Source organism: Dendropsophus ebraccatus, chromosome 12 (assembly GCF_027789765.1).
Source record: "Dendropsophus ebraccatus isolate aDenEbr1 chromosome 12, aDenEbr1.pat, whole genome shotgun sequence".
Taxonomy (NCBI): Eukaryota; Metazoa; Chordata; class Amphibia; order Anura; family Hylidae; genus Dendropsophus; species Dendropsophus ebraccatus.
In genome coordinates, this window is record NC_091465.1 from 28847537 (window position 1) to 28870957 (window position 23421).

Here is a 23421-nt window from a genome sequence, read left to right on the forward strand (position 1 = left end):
CCCCCTTCCATAGTCTTCAATGAGCAGCATGCAACCTGATCCCTCTCAAAACCAACTTGAGTGTTTTAAAGTGAATAAATGTAGATAGGATAGCAGGAAAGGAGAGAGGTATGTGGAGAAATATATGCATACCCAGTGGTACCTTGGTTTAAAAGTAACTTGGATTAAGAGCATTTTTACAAGAAGAGCTCACAGTTTTTCAAAATTGTAACTTGGATTAAGAGCATTGCTTTGGTTTAAGAGCTCCCTGTACTGGGTGGGAGGGGGAGCGGGGGAGGGGAACGGTCTGCATAGCGGGGTCTACAGCACCGTACTCTGACCCGGTAAGTCTACCTCAACTTCCACATCACAGCAGATTCACTTCAGGCTGGGGCTTGCTTCGAGGGACAGGACTGTGTAGGTAATCTTTTCATAGCTGTAACCCCTCTTTCAGAGAGAGTGCTGAATTTATTTGCCCACATCTGCCCTGCTCATTCCTTTACACTAAGCCATTCAAACTGCTGTATAGAGAAGTTTCTGTCACTGTCCTCCTGCACAGCTCTGTGATTCTCACTTCCTGATTGGTCCATGGTGAACACATCCCCTTCCCCATTGCTGTCATGTGACCACACAGACCTCTGACAGCAGCCTCTCTATTCTAGCCTGTTGTGCTATGCTACTGCATTGTGGCGATCTGCAGTTTCATTCTGTATCTAAAAACTGCTGCTGTTTCCTGTTTTTCTGTTATTCAGAATTAAAAAAAAATCATGGGGGTGTGGAACCAGTTGTCTGCATATCAGTGATTTCGTATGGGACATTTTGCTTTGGTTTAAAGGGGTTGTCCAGCGAAAATCTTTTTCTTTCAGATCAACTGATATTAGAAAGTTTATATAGATTTGTAATTTACTTCTGTTAAAAAATCTGAAGTCTTCCTATACTTATTAGCTACTATATGTCATGCAGGAAGTGTTGTTTTATTTTCAGTCTGACACAGTGCTCTCTGCTGACATCTCTGGCTGAAACAGGAACTGTCCAGTGCAGGAGAGGTTTTCTATGGGATTCACAGAAAACCAAGACAGAGTTCCTGTCTCTGCCAGAGATGTCAGCAGAAAGCACTGTGTCAGACTGAAAATAAAACAACAGTTCCTGCATGACATACAGCAGCTAATAAGTATGGGAAGACTTCAGATTTTTTTTAATAGAAGTAAATTACAAATCTATTAAACCTTCTGACACCAATTGATTTGAAAGAAAAAGATTTTCGCCGGACAACCCCTTTAACACAGTCCAAGGCACCACTGTGTAATATATATATATATATATATATATATATATATATATATATATATATATATATATATATATATATGCATGCTTTTACATTTTAAGGGAAAAGAAAAAAACCTGATGATTTCTTGGAAGATGATGCAGAGAGGCCAATGGTTACATTCCTCCAAGGAAACCAATTTAGCAGGTCTATACCTAATTAATGCACGATTATCTCTGCTGTGAATACTGCAGACTATATATAGATTGAATTACCTGGAATATCTAGGTTACAAGTGTACTGTGTGCAGGGATTGGACAGATCTGGTTCATCAGTCATTCATCCTTGATGTGTCCTAAATCCTGGTGAAGCGCTCTAGTGGTGATGTGTATTCCATAACTCCTGTTGTAGCATTTAGAATTGTTTATTTTATTTTATGCACTTTGTAGTTTTTTTGTTTTATTTTATCTAGTGTCTTTCAACTGGTAGGCACATGACCCCCATTATTGTGATTTTTTTTTTTTACGGGTCCCAGAGGTTTGACTGCACTGATGACACACTCCTGCAGGTAGGAGATGAGTGTCCTCAAGGGAAAACACCTTTTAATATCTAGTTGAGCTGTGTGTTTTTTTTTTTTTTTTTTTCTTCCGTGATGTGCCCCTCTAGTTTCAAACTCATAGCTCTCCAGCTGTTGCAAAACTACAACTCTCAAAGCTCTGGCTGTCCAGGCATGATGGGAGTTGCAGCTTTGCAACTGCTGGAGGATTACGAGTTTAACACTACTACCCTTTATCATGCATGGGTCATCATAATTCCAGACCCCAATTTCAGTTTATATATATTATCCTTGCATTCCATGTTTAATAGTCCACAGGTTGTACTGACGTCGACCACTGGATCCGTTGTCAGCCCCCTGATAGGTAATGCACCTTGTACCTATTAGAGGGGTATAGGCAGTAGTGGTTTATAATAGGGGCGTTTCGGGCGGCAGCCCGGGGCCCTGAGCTCCTGGGGGGCCCATGACCACCCAAAAAGACTTATACTTTCAGTGATGTACTGTCTCCTGGCTACACTTCCGCCATGATTTGCAAAAATCACAGTTTTTTTTATGGCAATTTTGCACAAATCAGGACATCATGACATTATCTGTCCTGTACTATGAACGCCACGCTAGTGCTGCCATAGTTTACAGCGGGGTGGGGGGGCCCAGGCTTGGTGAACAGCCCGGGGCCTATGGTAAAGTTAATCCGCCCCTGGTTATAGGGTGCAAGGGACAGTTAGAGATGAGTAAATTTACAGTATATTTCAGTTCATGAAACACTAAGGGAGAGTATTATCAAGCTGGCGTAAAGTAGAATTATCTTAGTTGCCCCTAGCAACCAATCCGTTTCCTTTCATTTTCCAAAGAATCTGCGAGGAATGAAAAGAAGAATCTGGTTGCTAGGGGCAACTAAGACAGTTCTACTTTACACCAGTTTGATAAATCTCCCCCTAAATGCTTGCCATTTGACTCCCATAAGCTGTATATATATTTCCCAGGCCACCCTAGGGCTGTAGCCATCTTTTCCAGCCACCAGGAGTCAAATAGCAAGCGTTTGAGGTTTTGCGAACTCAAGCTTATTGTAAATTGCTCTACTCTGGTAAGAAATTGGTCTGTGCATATCTTGGCCTCACCAAAGCAACACGAAAAGAAAGCAAACTGAATCAGGCTGCTCTCTGCTCCCTTAAAGGGGTTATCTGGCGCTAACATATTTTTAACATGTTGCTGCTCTATAAGAGACCATAACAAACATGGTATGCTTACCTCTCTGCACTCCTCCTCTGCGGTTGCCGGTGTCCTTTGCTGTCTGTAGCTGCCATTACCTCAGATACGAGCTTGTCTCCGGAGTGACAGCCCGCTCAGCCAATCTCTGTCTGCATCTCTTTCCAGTCTGTCAGTGATTGGCTGAGTGGGCTGTCACTCCCAAGATGAGCTCGTATCTGAGGTAACGGTGGCTACAGACAGCAGGGGACACCGGCAGCCACATCGGGACACCGGGCGAGCGTGGTGAGGTAAACCTTTTTATGTTCTCTTTTATGGCAGCAATGTGTTAAAAAATGCATCAGTGCCAGATAACCCCTTTAACTGGGGATCATGTTGGAATCAAATAAGCGAAATAAGCAAAAATTTTCAAAGCAAAACAAGCTGTAGAAAATGGAAGGCATATGTTACCTGGCAAAGCTTTGTGCCTTATGTTTTGTTTGTTTTTTCATTTGTTTTTGCCAACTGCAGCTTTTAGTTTTATAACCACTCAATATGCAAAATCTTTTAAGGATTATTTCTACAGTTTTAGCAGAGAATTGGTGTCACTTATTTTATATTTCCAAGAATAATACTAATTTGTAATGGGCAATGGTAATAGCAATGCCATGACATAGTGCTTGAGAGAGAGAGAGAACACTAGACTACATAGGCTGAGCTTATGATTTACACAGTGCAGTCGTGGAGGGAGAAGGGGTTACTGATGCACTGGGTTTGCAAAGGTGCTATGTAAGGGTTGGTTCAGACTGAGGAATTCTTGCGGAAAATGTCCGCGGAATTCCGTCAGCTGTCAGCCCGCACAGGCACGCGCTTTTCCGCCGACTCCAGAGACACCATTCTATAGAATGGTCTCTATGGTCACCATAGAATGGTCTCTATGGAGCCGGCGGAAAGGCACCCAGATGTGCGGGTGGACAGCTGACGGAATTCCGCGGACATTGTCCGCGAGAATTTCGTAGTGTGAACCCGCCCTAAGCATGTAGAAAGAAAACAGCAGCAGAATTACAGGAAGGTAAAGACTATACTATGCACTGTGTTGCTAGGTTTATTCATTAAAATCTAAAGGGAACGAAGAGATTATGCGGCAGTACTGTATATAGCATACTATCTGCCATGAGTGCTATAGGTAATGAGTTGGAAGCCTGGATTTACCTTTCAGGCACAGTTTGCATCATTAGGCAAACTGGCTCAGTTTGCAAGGCCAAAGCCTAAGCTTTCTCAGGCTCTCTCCAATACATAGCACATTCTAAGTGTTCACACAACGTAAGTTCTGCAGTAATCACGGCAGTTGCTGCAATGGCCGTGATTAGTACGGAACTTACATTGTGCTGAAGGCTAAGGGAATCCTGGATGGAGTGTATACGCAGTGTATATACTCCCGCCGGGATCCATAGCAGCGTCGTGAGAAACTGACATGTCAGTTTTCTGCGACCGCTATTCAATGTATAGTGGCCACAGAAAACCGTCAGTTCGCACAATGGAGCGTGTGGCTCCAGCCGCACACTACGTTGTGTGCAGTGGGGAGTTTTAATGTGGGCGCACAGCGGCCAGGATGATCTTTTCTGAGACCAGCCGTTCCATGACCCAGCTGGTCTCTTACAGCATCTGAACATAGCCTAAGTCTGTGGCTTTGTAAATCTATGTTGCAATACTTTACAGGTTCTTTGTGATGTTCATGAAACAGGATGCTCAGGATGAGGTCATAAGTCCTGGTCTTATAGACAGCTGCTCTCTCTCCTGTAACCATGGGGCACAGGCAGCTCTGGCATTTCGGAGCACATTTGTCCACTTGCTGTGGGGTGCTCCTTTACAGTAGGGGAAGGGAGTCATCTAGCCAGGATGGAAATGGGACCAGCCCACAAAGGGTACAGACCCATCTGGCATTTGCCAGAAATGCCAACCGCCAGTCCAGCCCTGGGCACAGGATTATAAGAACTGAATGGTTGTAATATGTAAGGGTCTCCTAGAAGAGCTTTCTGCTTTATGTAACCCAACCATACAATAAAGAAAAGTGAACTGAGATGTACACATAATATTTTCGAGTGATATTGTGTAACACCCTCCAATTTCTGCAGTCAGCAGCTTCCTATAATAATGTAATGATATTACACTCTGGAATGCATTGCTCAGCCCATTGAGAAGAGAGATCGCCCAATTGTTTTCATATTGCAAATTTGTTTAAAGAAGTTTATTATCCTGCCCATCTAGATATTAAAATAGTTAAAGTAAATTCTAGTATAGTGGCGTCTGGAGGGAAAGAAATGCGGTTCAGTCTTTTGAGACCAGCCATTCTTTTAACAGCTGGCTTGGTGAAGAACTCCAGAATGTGATTTTAATATCCTTCTGCTGTTTTACCTTATTACTTCTTTTTAATGTCTCATAACTCCAACTCGTTCAGCTCCTGAAAGCTCTGCAGATGTTACCTGTCTACCCATCTTTCCTGGCATGGACCGGGAACTGCAGTACAGCCATATGGTGGCACTCGAAATGTTGACTATGTGGTTGGGGGACACAATTATAAAGAATCTGTACAATTGAGTTTATATGCCCACTACACCTGGACCCTGACATTCTACTAAACGCTATCACCCTAGGGTATGGCCTGTGCTGATCTAAACTGGGGTCAGTAGAATCACAAGAAAAACTGATGCTTAAAGGTGAAATTATTTTATGGCCATGGGACCAGCCTTGGGACCCCCGCTGGAAGGCTGATTGACAGCCCACTCAGCCAATCAGTGACTGGAGCGGGGTCCTGCCCCAGTCACTGACTGGATAAGCGTCGTGACGTGTGCAGCGCTGGAGATCTCAGACCGTCGCGGGGGGTCCCGGAGCAATGAAGCAGCATGGGGAGAGGTGAGTTAATACTGTTACTTTCCCCCTTGCCCCTGTCTTTTTGTAAAGACCAGTGGGTGGAGAAGTTGCATGCAGCCCCAGGGCTCCCAGTAAAACAGGGATCCAGCCTATGCCTATATCTATGTTTTCCAGGACTACCTAGGGCTGCATCCAACTTCTCCAGCCACCAGGAGTCAAATGCAGAGCGTTCGGATGAACCCAAACTTTCAGAAAATTCGCTCATCACTAAATATGATTTAGTGCCAAACCCAAACGTTCAGCAAGTTCAATCATCACTCTGTATAATTGATATAAAAGCCAAAAAAAAAAAAAATGAAGCACAATTTTACATGTCTCAAGTTCCTATATAACTTTGAAGATTAAAAAACTCAGCAGTTTTTCTGTACACGATCACTTTTGTTAGCACCCAATATGAGCGCTGTATATTTTCCATATTTATTTATTTTACATTAATGGATCTGTACTTGAAGAACTAATTGGATTGATGCATTCTCTGACGCCCACTTTATTTAATGTCCCCAGCCGCAGCTGTTCTCTATCTCCTGTAGTTATGTGCCTGGCTTTAGCGCTGAGAATTTAGTATGGGTCTTTGTAGCATTTCATGTAATTTTTCTCTTTTGTGATAACAACCGCTGTGTATTTTCTTCGCTTTTTTTTTTTTTTATGTTAGATGGTATAAGGTATATTGGGATTTTGGACTGTGCATGAAGAAGCTAGAGCCTCAAAGCAAAAGAAAAACCGGACCCTACTGGGGAATAGATTTAATGGCTCAAGCCAATTCCAAGCTACTTGTGTGCCCAGACCAGTTGCAATTGCTGAAATTTAGGATGAGGAAGCCAGTACAAATCCAGATCCTTGGTAGTTTTATTTTGCACTTAGAGAATGATTGCATACATAATAGGTAGTGCTGAGCGAACTTGCTGAACTGTTGGGTTGAGCAATTTTCTCCAAACCCGATGCACTACATTTGATTCCAGAAGATGTTTGATGCCTCCCTATGGCTTGATCCATGTTTTTCTGGCCTCGCTAGGGTGACATCCAACTTCTTCAGCCGCTGGGAATCAAATGGCAAGCATTCAGAGTCGGAGAATGTTGCAAAATCCAATCTGTTCCGCTCCACGCTAGTATTAGGCCATCTTTCTTAGGTCTACTTTCCGGAAATTGTACAAGGAGATATATTACCAATAATGCCTGTGCGAAAAAGAGCCAGTGGAGCCTCATTCAAGAGTCTTAAAAAAACACAGGACTAGCCAGATATCCCTCCCGGAAGGGCCCAGCCGAGGGGTGCCTCCTGTAGGGAAACCACCAAAACCACCATATTAAGTGGCCCTATAAGTCAATGTAATGACAAGGGAAAACCAAGGCCAGGTATCCATCCACAGACAGCTGTTTCGGGGTGTTGCCCCTCATCACTGTGGAGAAGGATTCTGGCTAGGTGGGAGCAATGCCTAGTAAAGCCATAAGAGAAACAGATCGCTGATCTTAGGGAGACCAGACAAACAATAATACTTCCGGTTGCTAGTAAAAGTGCTCAATGCAGTGAAATCCTAGGTGCATTGCCCCCTGGGAGACATGAATATGCAAAAGAAGAGCCTATGGAGCCTCATTGAAGAGTCTCTAAACACGAGACTAGCCAGATATCTCTCCAGGTAGGACCCAGCCAAGGAGTGGCTCCTGTAAGGAAACCAACAAAACCACTGTATTAAGTGGCCCTATAAATTAGTGTAATGACAAGGGAAAAACCAAGTCCAGGTGTCCATCCACATACAGCTGTTTCGGGGTGTTGCCCCTCATCCGTGTGGAGCAGGATTCTGGCTAGGTGGAAGCAATTCCTAGTAGAGCAATACGGGAAACAGATCAATAATGTCTATGTAATCCCCTGTTTGGCTGATGGCTCCAGATTTCATGGTATTGTAGCACTATAGTTTTGTTTTTTGCCTGGTATAGATAATGAAGCTATAGAGAGTATACCTACATAACATTACCCTTTAATGGGAGCCATAGATAACTGGGATCACAGGCCATCAAACAGGGTTCCTCTTTAATTGTCCCTTTACCAATTGTGAGTTTTCTTACCTAACCTAAAGCTATAACTACAGTATGTTTGTACCGAGTGTTGGAAAAGAGGTTTTTGCATTCATGGAAATGTGGCGGCTCCCTATGATATATTATATGACGCAGTCACATCGAAGCTTTCTACATCTCGCACATCCCAGACACTATGCAGAACACCTTTGCTATAATTCAGAGAAGAACAAAGCAGATATCCGGGGACAGTTTGACACACTGAATTAATTTATTTGCGTCTCCTGTTCTCCGGATGCTTCTAAGATTAATGTTTTTGTCTTTTACCACCTTTCCCCTGTACAAGAATAATGCCAAGGACAGTCAGGGCTTCTGATCCAAGATATCAGGAGTCAGCAAATGTCTTACACCTGCTCCTAGGGGTCTCTTCACATATTGGATTTGCATATTTTATTCTCCTGGCAAAAAACAACCTGCACAGTACTTTTCTGTAGCATATGGGCAGGTGGCAGAAACCCCAATCATGTGCATAGGAGGATGATGGTGCGGGAACTGTGCCGAATCCTAGACATGCAAAAAGGTCCTAAACAGTTGCAGATCTATGTATCTTCCTGTTAATAAAGATCCCAAGTGATAGTGTAAATCCCAAGTAGATCCTTTTTGGAACTTATGTTTTTGTTTTTTGTTTTTTTTTGCTTCATGGATCCCAGTTCCTTGATGTAAGCAGCCATGTTTTTTCCTTCATATCAAAAGTCATGATGTGTTAGGGTCTGGATGTTTAGACCCTCTGCAATTGCTAGCGTGCGTTGACACTAAGGAATCCACTCAAAAGTTCCTGCGTATTCCACCGCTCACCACCTCACACTCTCACTCGCATATCCACCCATGCCATAGACTACTTTCTATGGTCTGGCAGATTACGCAATCTGCTCAAAGAATTGACGTGTCAATTCTTTGGGCGGGTGGAGGGATCTGCCTGAACATACAATGGAGTGTATGGGACCGGTGGAGATGCGAGTGACTGAATCAGTGGGAACTTCTTTCCTTAGTGTGAACGTACCCTAAGGAGTCGGGAGAAGTGCCTGGCTCGGTGCTACACTCCATGGCTTGCAGAACTCTCTAGCTTGCTTCTTGTTTCGTAGTACTAAGGGTCCTTTTAGGTATACCAATCTTCATGAGGCCATATCAATTCATTGCTATTGTCTGCACATCCCCTTTTTACACAGATGAGCAGTTGGTAAACAATTATTTTAAGGCCCATACAAAAGATGCGATGAGCCAGGGATGGGGCACTTCCAAGCTCCTTGGCTGATCACTGACACTTTTACACAGACCGATATCTGCCACAGGAGCGTTTCTAGCAATGCTCTTTGCCAATATCGACCCATGTTAAAGGGCCTTTAGAACAGAGACCATCTCCTGCAGCCGGGATGGAGAGAAGCACCAAGGGTCTATTTACACAGAAAAATTTATCTGCCAAAGATTTGAAGCCAAAGCCAGGAACAGACTATAAACAGAGATCAGGTCATAAAGGAAAGCCTGAGATTTCATCTCTTTTCAAATCCATTCTTGGCTTTGCCTTAAACTCTTTGTCAGATAATCTTTCTGTGTAAATGAACCCTTATGCTACGTTTACACATTTACACACTCTTATGTACAGACACAAAACAGCTACCTCTGTGTGACACACACACACTCTTATGTACAAACACACACACTCTTATGTACACATACACACACACACACTCTTATGTACACACACACACTCATGTACACACACACACTCATGTACACACACACACTCATGTACACACACACACTCATGTACACACACACACTCTTATGTACACACACACACACTCTTATGTACACACACACACACTCTTATGTACACACACACACTCTTATGTACACACACACACTCTTATGTACACATACACAGGCACAAAACAGCTACCTCTCAGCTAGGTTGCTTGCACTTTCTCTCCTCTCCGTCCTGGGACTGTCATGGAGGGGTCTGGCTGATGATGATGATGCAGCAGAGATGAGCAGCTGACAGGAGAGGACCAGGCACACACTTCTGGTCCCCCTGTGTGGTCTCTTCAGGCTGCTGTTCTTCACCTCCTCCTCCCTGGCCCCACAGCTGAGCAGCTCCCAGAGCCTGGAGGATGTGCAGCGGGGGATGTGAGTAATGCTGCCCCCATGCTGGTGTCCTGCACCAGGTCAGAGCCTCCAGGCAAAGGGAGCTCAGCCAGAGCAGTGTCCCGCAGGGAGCCACCCCTCCCCTGGCCCTGTGGAGCAGCAGCTGAAGACTCACAGACCTGTGCATCTCAAGGCAGGGGGCTGATGTAATCAGCTCCTGTATGCTGCTTCCAGGTTCGGCCGGGTGGCGCCCCCTGCTGTTTAGCGCCCTAGGCCATCGCCTACCCTTGCCTACTCTTTGTCACGGCCCTGTGATCACCTATCTCGCACATAGGTAAAATCAGTGAACGACTGTTCACACGGAAAGATCCGCGACTTTTTTGCGAACGATCAACGACGATTTATTAACATGTTCAAAGATCAAAATGAACGATTTTTAGCTAATCGCTTGATCGTTCGCTGCGTTTACACGGAACAACTATCGCTCAATGCAATCGTTATCGCGAAAATTCGCCCGATAATCGTTCCGTGTAAACGTAGCATTAGCGCTTCTCCCAACTCTAACAATCAGTGGGGGTCTCAATGCCTGGTTCCCAACCGATCGAAACTCGTCAAGGTTTTCTATGACGTGAATAGTATTTGCATTTAATAGCGTACCAAAAAAATAAAAGTTGACTTAAAAAAATATACATACACATAAGGAAAAAAAAATAAAAATAAAAAAAATATGTATATATATTTATCACATATGCCAGTGTTTGCTCCTTTTGTAACTTGCTGTCAAGTTGAATGCATGTTGCACAGATGGAGGGCACCCACCATTGTGAGGAGCTTTCATTTCTAATGAATTTAAAACTTTGCAACATAATGAATTATCCTCCTTGATCTGGTTGGGGGTGAAATACATTTATAATTCTATCCTTCCCTACTGAGTCCATGAAGCCAAGCTGCTGTTAAGAGCACCCCCCCCCCCCCCCCCAGTCTCCGATTTAGAGAAACACCGCATTGGCTTCGATAAGTGAAGTTTTCAGCCAAGAGCTGAGAGCTGTGATTCTTCAGCAACCTACTGAGGCTCTGGCACATCAAGCACCAGTGTTTTCATACATCTGTACACACCGAGGAGATTAAAGCAGCCATGTGAAACTGGCATAAATTTACATCTTGTTGAAGTTTTTACTTTTTTTATTTACCTAGTCTGTGTATCAATTAGACCCAGAGCTGAAGGGAGAAGACTGAGCGGTGTATTTAATGTTCCCGACCGTCGGGTATTATTTCATGTTCTGAATTGTTGACTTTAATAGTGGATCTTCATTATACTGCTTTATACATTTATATAGCTATTATACGCTTTGCTTGTTTCTTCACATTGCTTTTCACTCTAGTGATCAATCAGTATTTGCATTTTTTTTTTCTTTTTGGTTTTGTATTGCGTGCAGACCAAACTTAGCTCTAAGTTCTACTCTGAACATGGCCATTGCCTTCATTTTTACCTTGCCTATTATTACTCTACAGCAGGGATGGGGAATCTTCGTCCCTCCAGCTGTTGCAAAACTACAATTCCCATCATGCCTTTAGCTTCGGCTGCCCAGGCATAATGTTTATTGTAGTTTTGCAACAGCTGGAGGGCCGAAGGTTCCCCATCCCTGCTCTACAGTATGTGTTCAGTCTATGTGCAGCCTATGGAAGTCAAAATGATGCTGCCATATGGATCACTTTGACTGCCTATTCCGAAGAGCCCTTTCTTAAATCATAAATTAGAACATAAAGGGTAGTTTATCTATATCATCGGTCCTCCATGAACCAATAAAATTGTCACCCACCTCATGCATATAGAACAGATTATACCCCTCGATCCCACTGTTCTTTGAGTAGCAATTCTCTTATTACAAAAACATTCTTACCCCCACAGGTTCTTTTGTAACCCAATATAATAACAGAGAAGCGGCCCATCCCAGAGCTATAAAAAAATAGGTGATCCAGAATTGGAGAATACAAACACTCTCTTATCAGGAGAGGCCTCAGGTTCCCTTAAAGGGGTTCTCTAATCTTTCAAATCAACTGGTTTAGGTTACATAAATTTGGTGTATTCTTTTGAGTCTGACACAGTACTCTCTGCTGCCACCTTTGTCCATGTCAGGAACTGTCCAGAGCAGCAGCAAATCCCTACTAAAAAAAGAAGTAGTGAACGGTTAGTTTTAGGTTTAGGGTTGGGGGTCGGATTAGGGTTACTACAAACATGACTTAACTATCTCCTTACCACTCAACAACCCTAACCCTCGGGGTTGGTGCTAATCAGGAGAGTTAGGGTTGGGGCTGTGGGGAGGGTTAGAACATGAGAGATCAGTGGTACGTAACCTTAAGCTGATCCCCAACCCTTACCCTAATTGTAAACGTTCGGATTAGGATCGGGGGTCCGGCAGTGTCTGATTTTGCTAGGAAGCCCGGAGTGGAGCAGCCAGTGAAATCCGGCCAGGGCGGGGCTTGCCTGGGAGCTGTGTGCCCGCCCCAGCAAGGTTCCTTTACGGTATGGGATTTAGTCACTACCCTAAAAAAAAAACCCTCTCCCGCTCTGTACAGTTCCTGTAATAGATATGTCACTTCCTGTACTGCAAATTGCAGCTGATAAGTACTGGAAGTACTGAGGTCTTTAAAGAAAAGTAAATTCTAATCTATATAACTTTCCAACACCTGTTGATTTGGAAGAAAAAAAACTATTGCCTGATTACCCCTTTAAGGGCTCTATAGATGCTGCAGAGCCGTGTGCACTGAGCCTGCAAGGTGGCACATGATGATCTCCTCTTCATGAAATAAACTATTGATGTCTATGGAAACAATGTAATGTTATAAACTGGTATGGGTGTCCTGTTATCGCTTTTTGCAACTGTAAAGTTGTATGGCCTGTGAAACACCTGCGTGTACGAGTGATACGGTTGTCTGTATATGTTAGCTATGCATTTTCTTAGTTATTGTGGTCTATCAGAGCATGACCTGTTGGAGACACTTGAGGAGTAAACCACTGACAGGTTCATACAATGGGGTTTATCCTGGCCTATGGTTTATTGAGTATCCATTGAGATCCCTTGCTGTCTTCATTGTTCCTTTCTATTGTACGTGTATTTTCGGGTCTTTTAACATGGTGGTTTCTCTTTGTTTTTTCTTGCAGTGGAAAGATGTATGAGTTCTATGCAAGCTGGTACTCAGATGATCAAACTGCGAGGTAGCTCCAAAGGTTTGGTACGTTTCTACTACTTGGATGAACATAAATCTTGTATTCGGTGGAGACCTTCGAGGAAGAATGAAAAAGCCAAGAGTAAGAATACATTCATATAAAATGTCAAATGACTGGAATCCTTTCCTTTTTTTCTCTCTGATATTTTCATAAAAGGTTCGGTCACAACTTTAACCTGTTGGCCTGAAACTTCTCGGCAAATGTTCTGATATCTGACAATAAGGAAAAATTAAAGAGAACCTGTCAGCCCCTTTATGTTGCCCTCCCCGAGGGCGGCATAAAGTGGAGACAGGCGCAGATTTCATTGGTGTGTCATTGATGTGTGAATATGGACAGTTCTGTAGGGCTCTCAGCTTTTCCTGTAACCTTCACTCTTTAAAAGTGATTGACTCTACAGGACAACCTCTTTTAAAAGAAATCCTCCTGAGGGATCTGCTGTGTTTCCAGCTTTTAAAAATCAGGGCATTCGGAAAGTATCACTAGGGAAAGTTGTGGCCAGCCATACATTTCCTCTGCTCTGCCGCAATTCTATATAGAAATTTAGTCTTACATGCATGCCATTAGGTAAATGAGCAACCATGTAATGGACAAGAGCATCAAGGTGGAATCTGCTTTTGTTAAGGCCCTATTACAACAAGCGATTATCGGCCATAGTCTGCAACAGCCGACAATCGCTTGGTGTAATAGCTCCTGTTAAAAGGCAAAGATCAAGGTCTACTGGCAGTTGTTCCATGTAATAGCGGCGGTCTGCTGCTTCCACTCCTATTTCCTATGGACTCCCCTGACACTCCCCTGGACCTCCCCCATGGCCCCCTGCTCTTAAGGTCCTATTCCACCAACAGATTTGACGACAGATTATCTGTCAAAGATTTGAAGCCAAACCCAGGAGTGGATTTGAAAAGAGGAGAAATCCAGTCTTTCCTTTATGACCTGTTCTCTGTTTATAGTCTGTTCCTGGGTTTGGCTTCAAAACTTCTGCAGATAATCTGTCGTCAGATCTGTTGGTGGAATAGGGCCTTTACTTGCTCATTGTCGGCGCGAATAATAGCACCACTGGGGGACAAGGAGCAAGCGATTGCTGATCAGACAATTCGGCGCTTGCTTGCTCCTCCTGATAAGCCCATTTAATAAGCTCTTTAGTGGTTTTCCTCAATGTGGGATTCCTAGCCTAGAGGACCTTTTAATCAGGTGATCAGCGTGAGTACTGGGAGGTAGATCCTCACTAGATATATATTACTAGATATAAGATTTGGCCAAAGGATAGGTAATCAGCCTTGTAGGTAACCTGTCATCACTTTCATGCTGCCCAAAAGTCATTATAGCAGTCCCCAGTGGCTTCTCCCTGCCATAACAGCCTTGATTGGTCATTGTTCTCCTCTTGTTTGGGTAAAAGGAGAAATCTATCAATCAAGGCTGGTGGTACGGGATATATCTACCAAGGACCACCCTGCTTAGGCCTTATTCCATAGATACGGTTCATGCACAGACTGTATGCTACAGACCAGACCCCGGAACTCCCGGTCTCTGCATTCCTTATGATGCCGTGACCTCCAAAACTGTTAAAGGGGTTATCCAGAGCTACAAAAACATGGCCACTTTTGCCCCACTCTTGTCTCCAGATTGGGTGGCGTTTGTAACTCCGTTCCATTGAAGTAAATGGAGCTTAATATCACCATGTCTAAGGTAGGTTCCCAACGCATATAGTCATACGTAAGAACAGAATTAAGCAGCTACCTAATATTTTTTTTCCTTTCATCATTCCCTACAATCCTGTCAGACCTAATAAAGAAACCTGCAATGATAATCAAATACAAGATCCGCAGTAATCTTCCTTTTTCCGTCTAAGTGTTTATTATGTAAATTGTAGACCCGGAATGTCATGTGTTTGATGAAGCGCTGGGAAATTAGGGCAGTGAAGTTTCTATTAATAACCATCTTGTCATTTGTACCTATAAATCATCCAAATAAATGATAACAAATGTCCCATCCAGTCCCCTCACACGGATAGATTCTTGGATCAGCGGCATACATGGCAGGAGCTGGTTATGTATAGGGGAAGATGGTGGTAATGTCATTGTAGTGATGGGTCTTGACAGTCGATGCCTTCTGGGGGGATAGATGCCACGATGGTCAGGGATGCATTTAACATCTAGGTTACACATTACTAAAGGGAGATTTCCAGTTTGCATACAAAGTAGAGCAAACAGTATTCTGGGAAGTGGTCAATTTATGTACAGAGAAAAAGAGCACAAAGACAAGCAATCCTCTGGTGGCTGTGGTTTACAACAAAGAAAACGCTAGTATTGGCAGTCTAGTAAATGCTAGATGGAACTGACTTGTTCTGTAATCTTGGTAAATGTATAGAAATTGAAAGCTTTGGTTTGGAGCCAGTATAAACTTTTTCAGTCCTACTACAAACCAAGGGCCATCTTCAGGACAAGGGCCCCGTATAGAGCAGTAAACCTATTGATCACTTGTTGATAGTGATTGTAATCTGGTGGTTTCAAGCTGGGGCTTTTATTGGTTTTCTAACATTGTTTATGAACCCTTTAATATATGTGCCATAAGAGTCTGTTTTTGCACTTTCTGAATCTCCCAAAGGCTTTAGTGGAAGCTACAGACTGCACTCTTGTTTTACTAGAGGTATGGTTGACAGAATTAGGCATTTTTTTTAATTGGTTGTCTTTCCATTAAGATCATGGCAGAACCTCTGTCAGCCCCTTCTCTATATCTTCATGCAGCCTCAGGCCAGCAACACAATTATCTTGTAAGGTTTCATTGCCCTGAGCAGGATTGCAGCCTATGGCAAGGGCCTGACCGATGAGGAAAAGATGTTTCCTTAAATAACATGAACATCACTTCCTAGCGTCCTTGTTCCAGGCAATAATATGTGGATTCATGAGGAAAAACTACATCTACAATACAGGTTATGGTGTGCTATAGCTATTAATCCATCACAGGCCAGAGAGAATGAGTGGAGCTGTAGCACGGGGCAGCCCACAGCTCTATTTAGCAAGGATTTCAGTGTGCCCGTTCATGGGATATTATAGGGCCTCCGCCATCGTAGTTACCTCCTGAACTGTGGCATAACTACCCCAGATGGGAAAACCCCTTTAACCAAAGAATCTCCTTGAGTCTGACCTGCACTAAATAGACAAAAGCAAAATCATTGCATCTCATTCAGTCCCATTTAGGGATGAGCGAACTTTTGAAAAGTTCAGTTCGGTTCGATCCGGCGAACTTTTGTGAAGTTCGGATTGGGCTGAACCAAACCTAAAACGAACCTTGCAATAACGGCTGAATAATTGCAGCTGCAATAGTGAGAGTGTGATAGGGTATAGTTTCGTTTAGTTGCAGTTGCTATTACAATGAAAAAAGTGGAAAAAAATCAAAGTTCAAAAATAGTGAACAAAAATTAACCAAGGTGTAAGTGATTGAACAGGACATAGGACACAAAGTTCCTTGGACCCAGGAGGGTGGAAAACAGACATTTGACAGAGGAACCAGCAGCAGTAATAGTACTGTATTGGACCCAGTGTGGAAGAGGGGGAGGATGAGGCAGTAGCACTTGATAGCAAACAGCCCAGTATGGTTGAAAAGAGACGATTGGAGGAGACGGCACCACTTGATTGCACCAAGCCCAGTATGATTGAGAACAGACTATTTGAGGAGGAGGAGGCAGTACCTGATTGCACCCAGGCCAGTATGATTGCGAACAGACTATTCATGGAAGAGGATGTTCAGCCCTGGAGTGGTGGCCTGGGATTCCTCGCTGATAATGTTGTTCACCGCACTTTTAAGAACCTGAACGAGTGCCTGCTCAACAATTGGCACGACATGTTTGAAGAAACCTGTGCACTATGAGGTTTATAACATGTGCCATACAAAGTGTATGACTCCCTGCTGCACTGCAGAGAAATGGTTCCTCCCTTTGTGGGCTACAACACTTCCCACCGTTAGTTGACCTTGGCTCAGCTATTCATATATCTCCTACCTGATGGTTCGGAGGAGCTCCTGCCCACTGTGGCTTTGTTCACCCAGGCTCACAAAATGGAGAACAGCCTGAGAGCGCCGGGCCTGACATCGTTGGTAAGACACCGGGGCAGGTTGGACTGCAGTCAAAGCGGTGGATGGTTGCAAGCTGGTGGAGGCAGAACTTGTGCAGAACTGGCCCCCTAAAGCACCGAGGAAGTGACAGTGGCAAGAATGGGCTAACTTTCTGGTGGTCTTCTGGGGGAATGTTGACCCAATGGGCAGTAAAAGACATGTACTGCCCTTGCCCATAATTAAAGGACCAGACATCAGCACTGGGGTGCACGGTCTTGGACACAAAGATACCCAATGAGTCGCCAAAATTTTTCTACACAACTGTGCAGTGATGGGACAGCCGATGGGACTTTTTTGGGACTTTTTTGTTTCTCAGACAGTGATGGACTTTTTTTTTTACTTTTTTTTTGTTTCTCAGGCAGTGATGGGACTTTTTTTGGACTTTTTTTTTTTTTTACGTTGCGGCTAAACTGGGTTCTCCTATTTTTTTCAACCTGATTGTAAAGATATGAACTGATTTTCCCTTAATAAATTCGATAAGCTTGAACACTGAAGTTGCTTTCATTTTGGATTAGGCAGCACCCAGGTTTATCTGAGGAGACTAATTTAAGTTCTCACCCTAACAGGGGTGACGTCACACATCTTGATATTCACAGAAAACCAGAATACAAGGGATTATAGGAGTAAAACCCCTTGTATCCTGGTCTATTCTGTGAAAAAGTACAATTTTGCATCGCCGTTGTTATTTTTACCAGATTCGTAACGCTTTCCCATTGCCACATGTGGATAAAATCCAGCCCCTATCAATATAGTCTTTACAAATATCTGTAAAAAAAAATGGGTAGTTCTATAGCACTCACTGATTGTGGTGTTGTGATAAGAACCACTGATGTAATAAGTCAGTTCCTGAACATTCTTCCCTCCTGGATCTTGTGAGAAGTGCTTAGAAACCATGGCTGCTTAACAACAAAGTGGAGCCTGGATCGACAATTGCTGAGGCGTGTAATACATAAATGTCACTAATGCTCTTCTGACTCAATAACTGCAGAGACCAAACCTCATCTAGAATTAAAATCAACACAACAACGAGGCCCCCCTTGCTGCTTCATGCTATGGATTTTCATGGCCAAGCAACTGCATGCAAGCCTTACATCCCTAAGTGTCTGATGGATTGCTCTAACGCCTCCCTCATTGGACTCTAGTTGCATTCTACAGAGGGACAAATAATGCTACTCTATTGGTCTGGGGGAAAAAAGGGTTTGGAGAATGCTAGGGGATCATTACATTGTGTCAATGGTTAAATTTGGTGCAGAAGGGACAATACTATGGGGTTGTTCTTCTTAGGATGGCCTTTGACCTTAGTTCCAGTGAAGTCAAATCGTAAAAAGGTTTTCCCGGGGGAAATTCACTTTTCCACTATCCACAGGACAGGGGAAAAGTAGGAGATCACTGGGGGTCCGAACCCCTGTTATGAATAGAGCCGCGGGTCCAGCACGTGATCCGCGGCTCTATTCATTCCTATGGAGTGTCTGAAAGGGCTGAGTACATCGCTCTTCTGGCGCACTTTGCTCTTTCCGCTTTATTGCTTCACCACCAAGACATTGTGGAAAATTGTTGCTCTGTATAAAAGATACTATATTCGTGCAGGCCTCCAAATGCCAAACTAAACTTTTGGCAGGTTCGCTCACCTCTACCCAAGTTCCTCTAACATATATGGTGGCCTTTGGTCTCGGGCAGCTTGGGTGATGTTAGGACAGCGCTCATTGACTCCTATTATCTTGGCCACAATGCCACAGAGAATTTGTAGAAGATTAAAGCTTTCCTGCAGTGACCCATTCATGTTACAATATAAAAGCGGAGGACTTACGTTTCTGCTTTGGAATAGTCCAACATTTATGCTAATATCTAGTGACATGACTATCTTATAAATGTGGATGGCCAGTCCAAGAAGATGAAAAGCAAAGATGCAACATCCATAACATCCTAAACAAGTTATATGAGGTAATACACTATGCTTCTGCCCTGACCTTATCCCCCAGGACACAGCATCTTCTCAGTTTATCTCTGTCAATGTTGGCATTTCTTGTAATGGAGAAGAGCAGCTCCCTGTTAGATTGCCATTGTCTGACAAGATGCAGTCATTACATTACTGTGGACATGTGCTTTTCCTCCCCACTGGCTTCCTCCCAGGGGTTCATGTTATCTGTGAGTGTAATGCATCTCCCGGTACTCTTTTATTCTGCCATTGTCATAGTCGCGCTGCGGTGTGTACAACTAGATTGTCTTTGTCTGTTCGCTTTGACAGCACTGTACACTGGAGAATGAAGGCTTACAGAGCATGAGGAGCCTGTATGTGCCAGGAGGCAGACGGACTGTTTAAAGGAACCCTAATCCTTGGGTATAGTAACTAGAAATGTCCATGATTGGCACTGGATCAGTAATATGGAGATTCCATAGACTCCTTAAAGGGGTACTCCCATCTGGACAAGTTATGCCTTGTCTACAGGATAGGGCATAACTAAAGTCATGGGGAGGGGGGGTCAAACCATGAATTCCCCATTGGATAAAGCCGCAGCCACTGCCTTATTCATTCTCTGTAGAGTCATTGGTAATAGACGAATGCAGCTTTCCACCTTTCCCATCTTCAATGGCGAATTAATGAAACGGCAACACACATGTGCGACTTGCCTCTTTCTTTTTGGAACCCCCTTCTCAGGGGGCTTCAGCAAAGTTTTACAGTAATGCAAAAAAAAAAAAAAACATTTTGATGTGATTTTTGAGGCAACAATACAAAGAATTATGGAAAAGGTTCCTCTCTAATGGCTAAAAACTGCTATTAGTACATATAGGAAGGATCCGACATGGAGATAGAGGAGCGGCTGCACATCACAACTATGACTGATACTAATGCTACTAAGCCTATTTTAAAAAACCAACTTCAGGATGTTGGCATATGAATTGATCAAGCCATATCGCCCCGTGTACCAACGTGCAGGTTTCTGGTTCACACTGGTTCATACACAAAATTCTGATGTGTTTTTTATTTAGCCTAGGGGCACTAGTATCAGCCATAGGTGTGAGGTGCAGCGCTCTTTTTCTTCCCTGAAACATATAGGAAGGAGCTGTCTACGGCAGGCTAACCTTCTAATGAGAAAACATCAAACTTTAGGAGTCAGTCTGATGACTTGCCTTCAATGTAATCCAAGAAGGGCAAACAGACCGTTTCTACATACTGATGCATGGAAGGAGGTCCCAAAAGAGGGGGGGGGGGCAGCTTTGGGCATATGGATAGGGCTGGGTTCACACTGTTTTTACAATCCGTTTTTTTGTGTGCATCCGTTTTGATGCTTTTTTCCATTGACTTCCATTATTAAAAAAAAAAAAAAATCAAAACGAAACGGATCTTTTTTTTTTTTGTTTTTTTTTTGTTTTGTTTTTTTTCGGACACAAAAGTTAGGTAGTTTTTGTGTACGTTAAAAAAAAAATGTTTTGATCCGCTTTTTTTATGGAAGTCAATGAAAAAACAGATCAAAATGGATGCACACAAATTCATCAGCTTTTTTTTTTTTCATCTGGTTTTTGCAAAAAAAAAAAAAAAGATGTGTGAACACGGCCTAAACCCGACCTTAACTAACCTGATATAACTGGTTATCCAAACAGTCTTGTTTTCCTGATGTGTGCTGGTATTAGCGATTACTTAAGGGCTCCCTGACCAACTTCGCAATAACAATTTCTATCCGCACTTTACTGGTGTAATGAGAAATTAATGCTCTCACAAATGGATGACATCATGTCGTAATGGAATCATATGGAAGCATACAGCCCTTCTCACTAGCTGGGTGCCAGCACACCCGGTGCAGTGATCGATGGACGAATACTTAAGACTTTGTTTTGTTCTTCTTTATATTGGATTTGTGTTCTCCTCTCACAGATCACAGGGGAAATTATATCCCATATACTGTTCTCGTCTCCTAGTTCGAGGCATGACTTTCTCCTGAGTTGTCCTTTTATTATTTGATAAGGAGAATGAAGGAATGGGGGTGTACAGTTTTTGGACAGCTATTAAATTAGAGGGTCCAACTCGTAAAAAGTCTACTTATAGCTCACTGCGAACTGTGTAAGGCCTCATGACTGCTGTGTAGGTCTCTTTGCTGTGATTTCATGATTCTTATGAGTAGTTGCAAGGGTGAAACTCAGGGCTTTGCAGAGTTATTGCATCTCTATACAAGATGAGCGCAACCAGTATTCAAATACTGAATGATTGGACTTGGAGCCTGCTTGAGTTGCGCTTCTCTCCCAAAAAAATAAATTAATTATTTATATATATATATATATATATATATATATATATATATATATATATATATGTATGTATATATGTGTGTGTGTGTGTGTGTGTGTATATATTATATATATATATATATATATATATATATATATGTATATGAAATGGCTGGTTGCTGAACGGCACTGTGCGGCTCAAAGGCTCAGGTGGGTGCTCAATCTCTGGTCGCCAGACGCGGGCTCCCAATTCGACAGAAAAGGATATAAAGAGACGGCACTCCGGATTAAAGTGAAAAACAAAGTGGTTTATTCACCCATCAAAGTTGCAACTTTAATGGGTGAATAAACCACTTTGTTTTTCGCTTTAATCCGGAGTGCCGTCTCTTATATATTATATATACATACACACACACACACACACACCAAGTAACTATGTAACCATATGCTTGGAACCCATATGGCAGTCATTGTAGGATATAGATATACACACACACCAAGTAACCCACATAAAACCCAAATGTCCGTCATTGCAGGATATACAGTATATACACATAACCAAGTAACATACATAAAATCCATATGGCGGTCGTTGCAGGGAAAATCTAGATGCAATGCACTGATGTTCTCAGTCCAATAGACTTGCTACATGCTAGTGGCTCATAAAATGGTGTATATACAGTATTCTTAATTTTATTTTTTTTCTTCCTTTTTTAGTATCAATTGATACCATCCAGGAGGTCTGCGAGGGGAAGCAGTCGGAGATCTTCCAGCGTTATGCTGATGGCAGCTTTGATCCTAACTGTTGTTTCAGTATCTACTATGGGGATCACATGGAGTCTCTGGATTTGGTGTCCTCAAGTGGTGAAGAAGCTCGAACATGGATAACCGGTCTGAAGTACCTTATGGCGGGTATCAGTGATGAAGATAGCCTTTCTAAGCGTCAAAGAACACGCGATCAATATCCTTTTCTGCAAACTCATTCTAGCATTGGTGATGTAATTGTGTAAGCAAAGTTTTCTGTAATGTAGTCTCAATAGGACTATGTACCAATATACTGGGTAAAGTACCACAGCAATGCCGTGTGCCTGGACCCTTACACATGCAGCATAGGTGTACTTCTGATTTAAAGAGAATCTGCTATGGGGGGCCTTTATAATCATTTGCTGAGGAATCCAGGCATAGGGATAATGCAATCTCTAAAAGGAAGAACACACTAGAGAATATAAAAGAGTTAAAGAGGTACTTTGGTGAAAAATTTTCTTTTTCTTTGAAATCAACTGGTTTCAGAACGTTATATAGATTTGTAATTTACTTCTACTTCAAAATCTTCAGTCTTCCCATACTTATCAGCTGCTGTATGTCTTGCAGGAAGGGGTGTATTCTTTCCAGTGTGCTCTCTGCTGCCACCACTGTCTATGTCAGGAACTGTTTAGATCTGTAAAAAATCCCTATGGAAAACCTCTTCTGCTCTGGACAGAGGTGGCAGCAGAGAGCACGATGTCCGACCGAAAATAAAATACCACTTCCTGCAGGACATACAGGAGCTGAAAATTAAGGGAAGATTTAATATTTTTAATTAGAAGTAAATTACAAATCTATATAATTTTCTGAAACCAGTGGATGTCAAAGAAAAAGACCTCTTTAAAATAATTGTATAATATTGATAAAAAATAATGATTTAAATAATAATAATTTAATACCGGCCAATAAATTGATAAAATTTAGTCCACAAAGGATAATTGCGACTAATGCAAGTAATAAAAATATATATATTTTTTGCCATGTAATCTGAGG

The 23421-nt window shown here is 42.7% G+C and overlaps 1 protein-coding gene across 5 annotated transcripts in view; it reads left to right on the forward strand.

The window, feature by feature from the left end:
- The window catches only part of PLCH2 (phospholipase C eta 2), a 518781-nt gene that overhangs the window by 358937 nt on the left and 136423 nt on the right, over positions 1 to 23421 (forward strand). For 4 of the 5 annotated variants that reach the window (XM_069948824.1, XM_069948825.1, XM_069948827.1 and 1 more), the window contains 2 exons: positions 13231 to 13377; positions 22342 to 22585. The exons of the other annotated variant lie outside the window; for it this stretch is intronic. In XM_069948824.1, coding sequence (XP_069804925.1) covers positions 13231 to 13377; positions 22342 to 22585 — 391 coding nt within the window. The remainder of the gene's footprint in view (positions 1 to 13230; positions 13378 to 22341; positions 22586 to 23421) is intronic. 5 annotated transcript variants of the gene reach the window in all.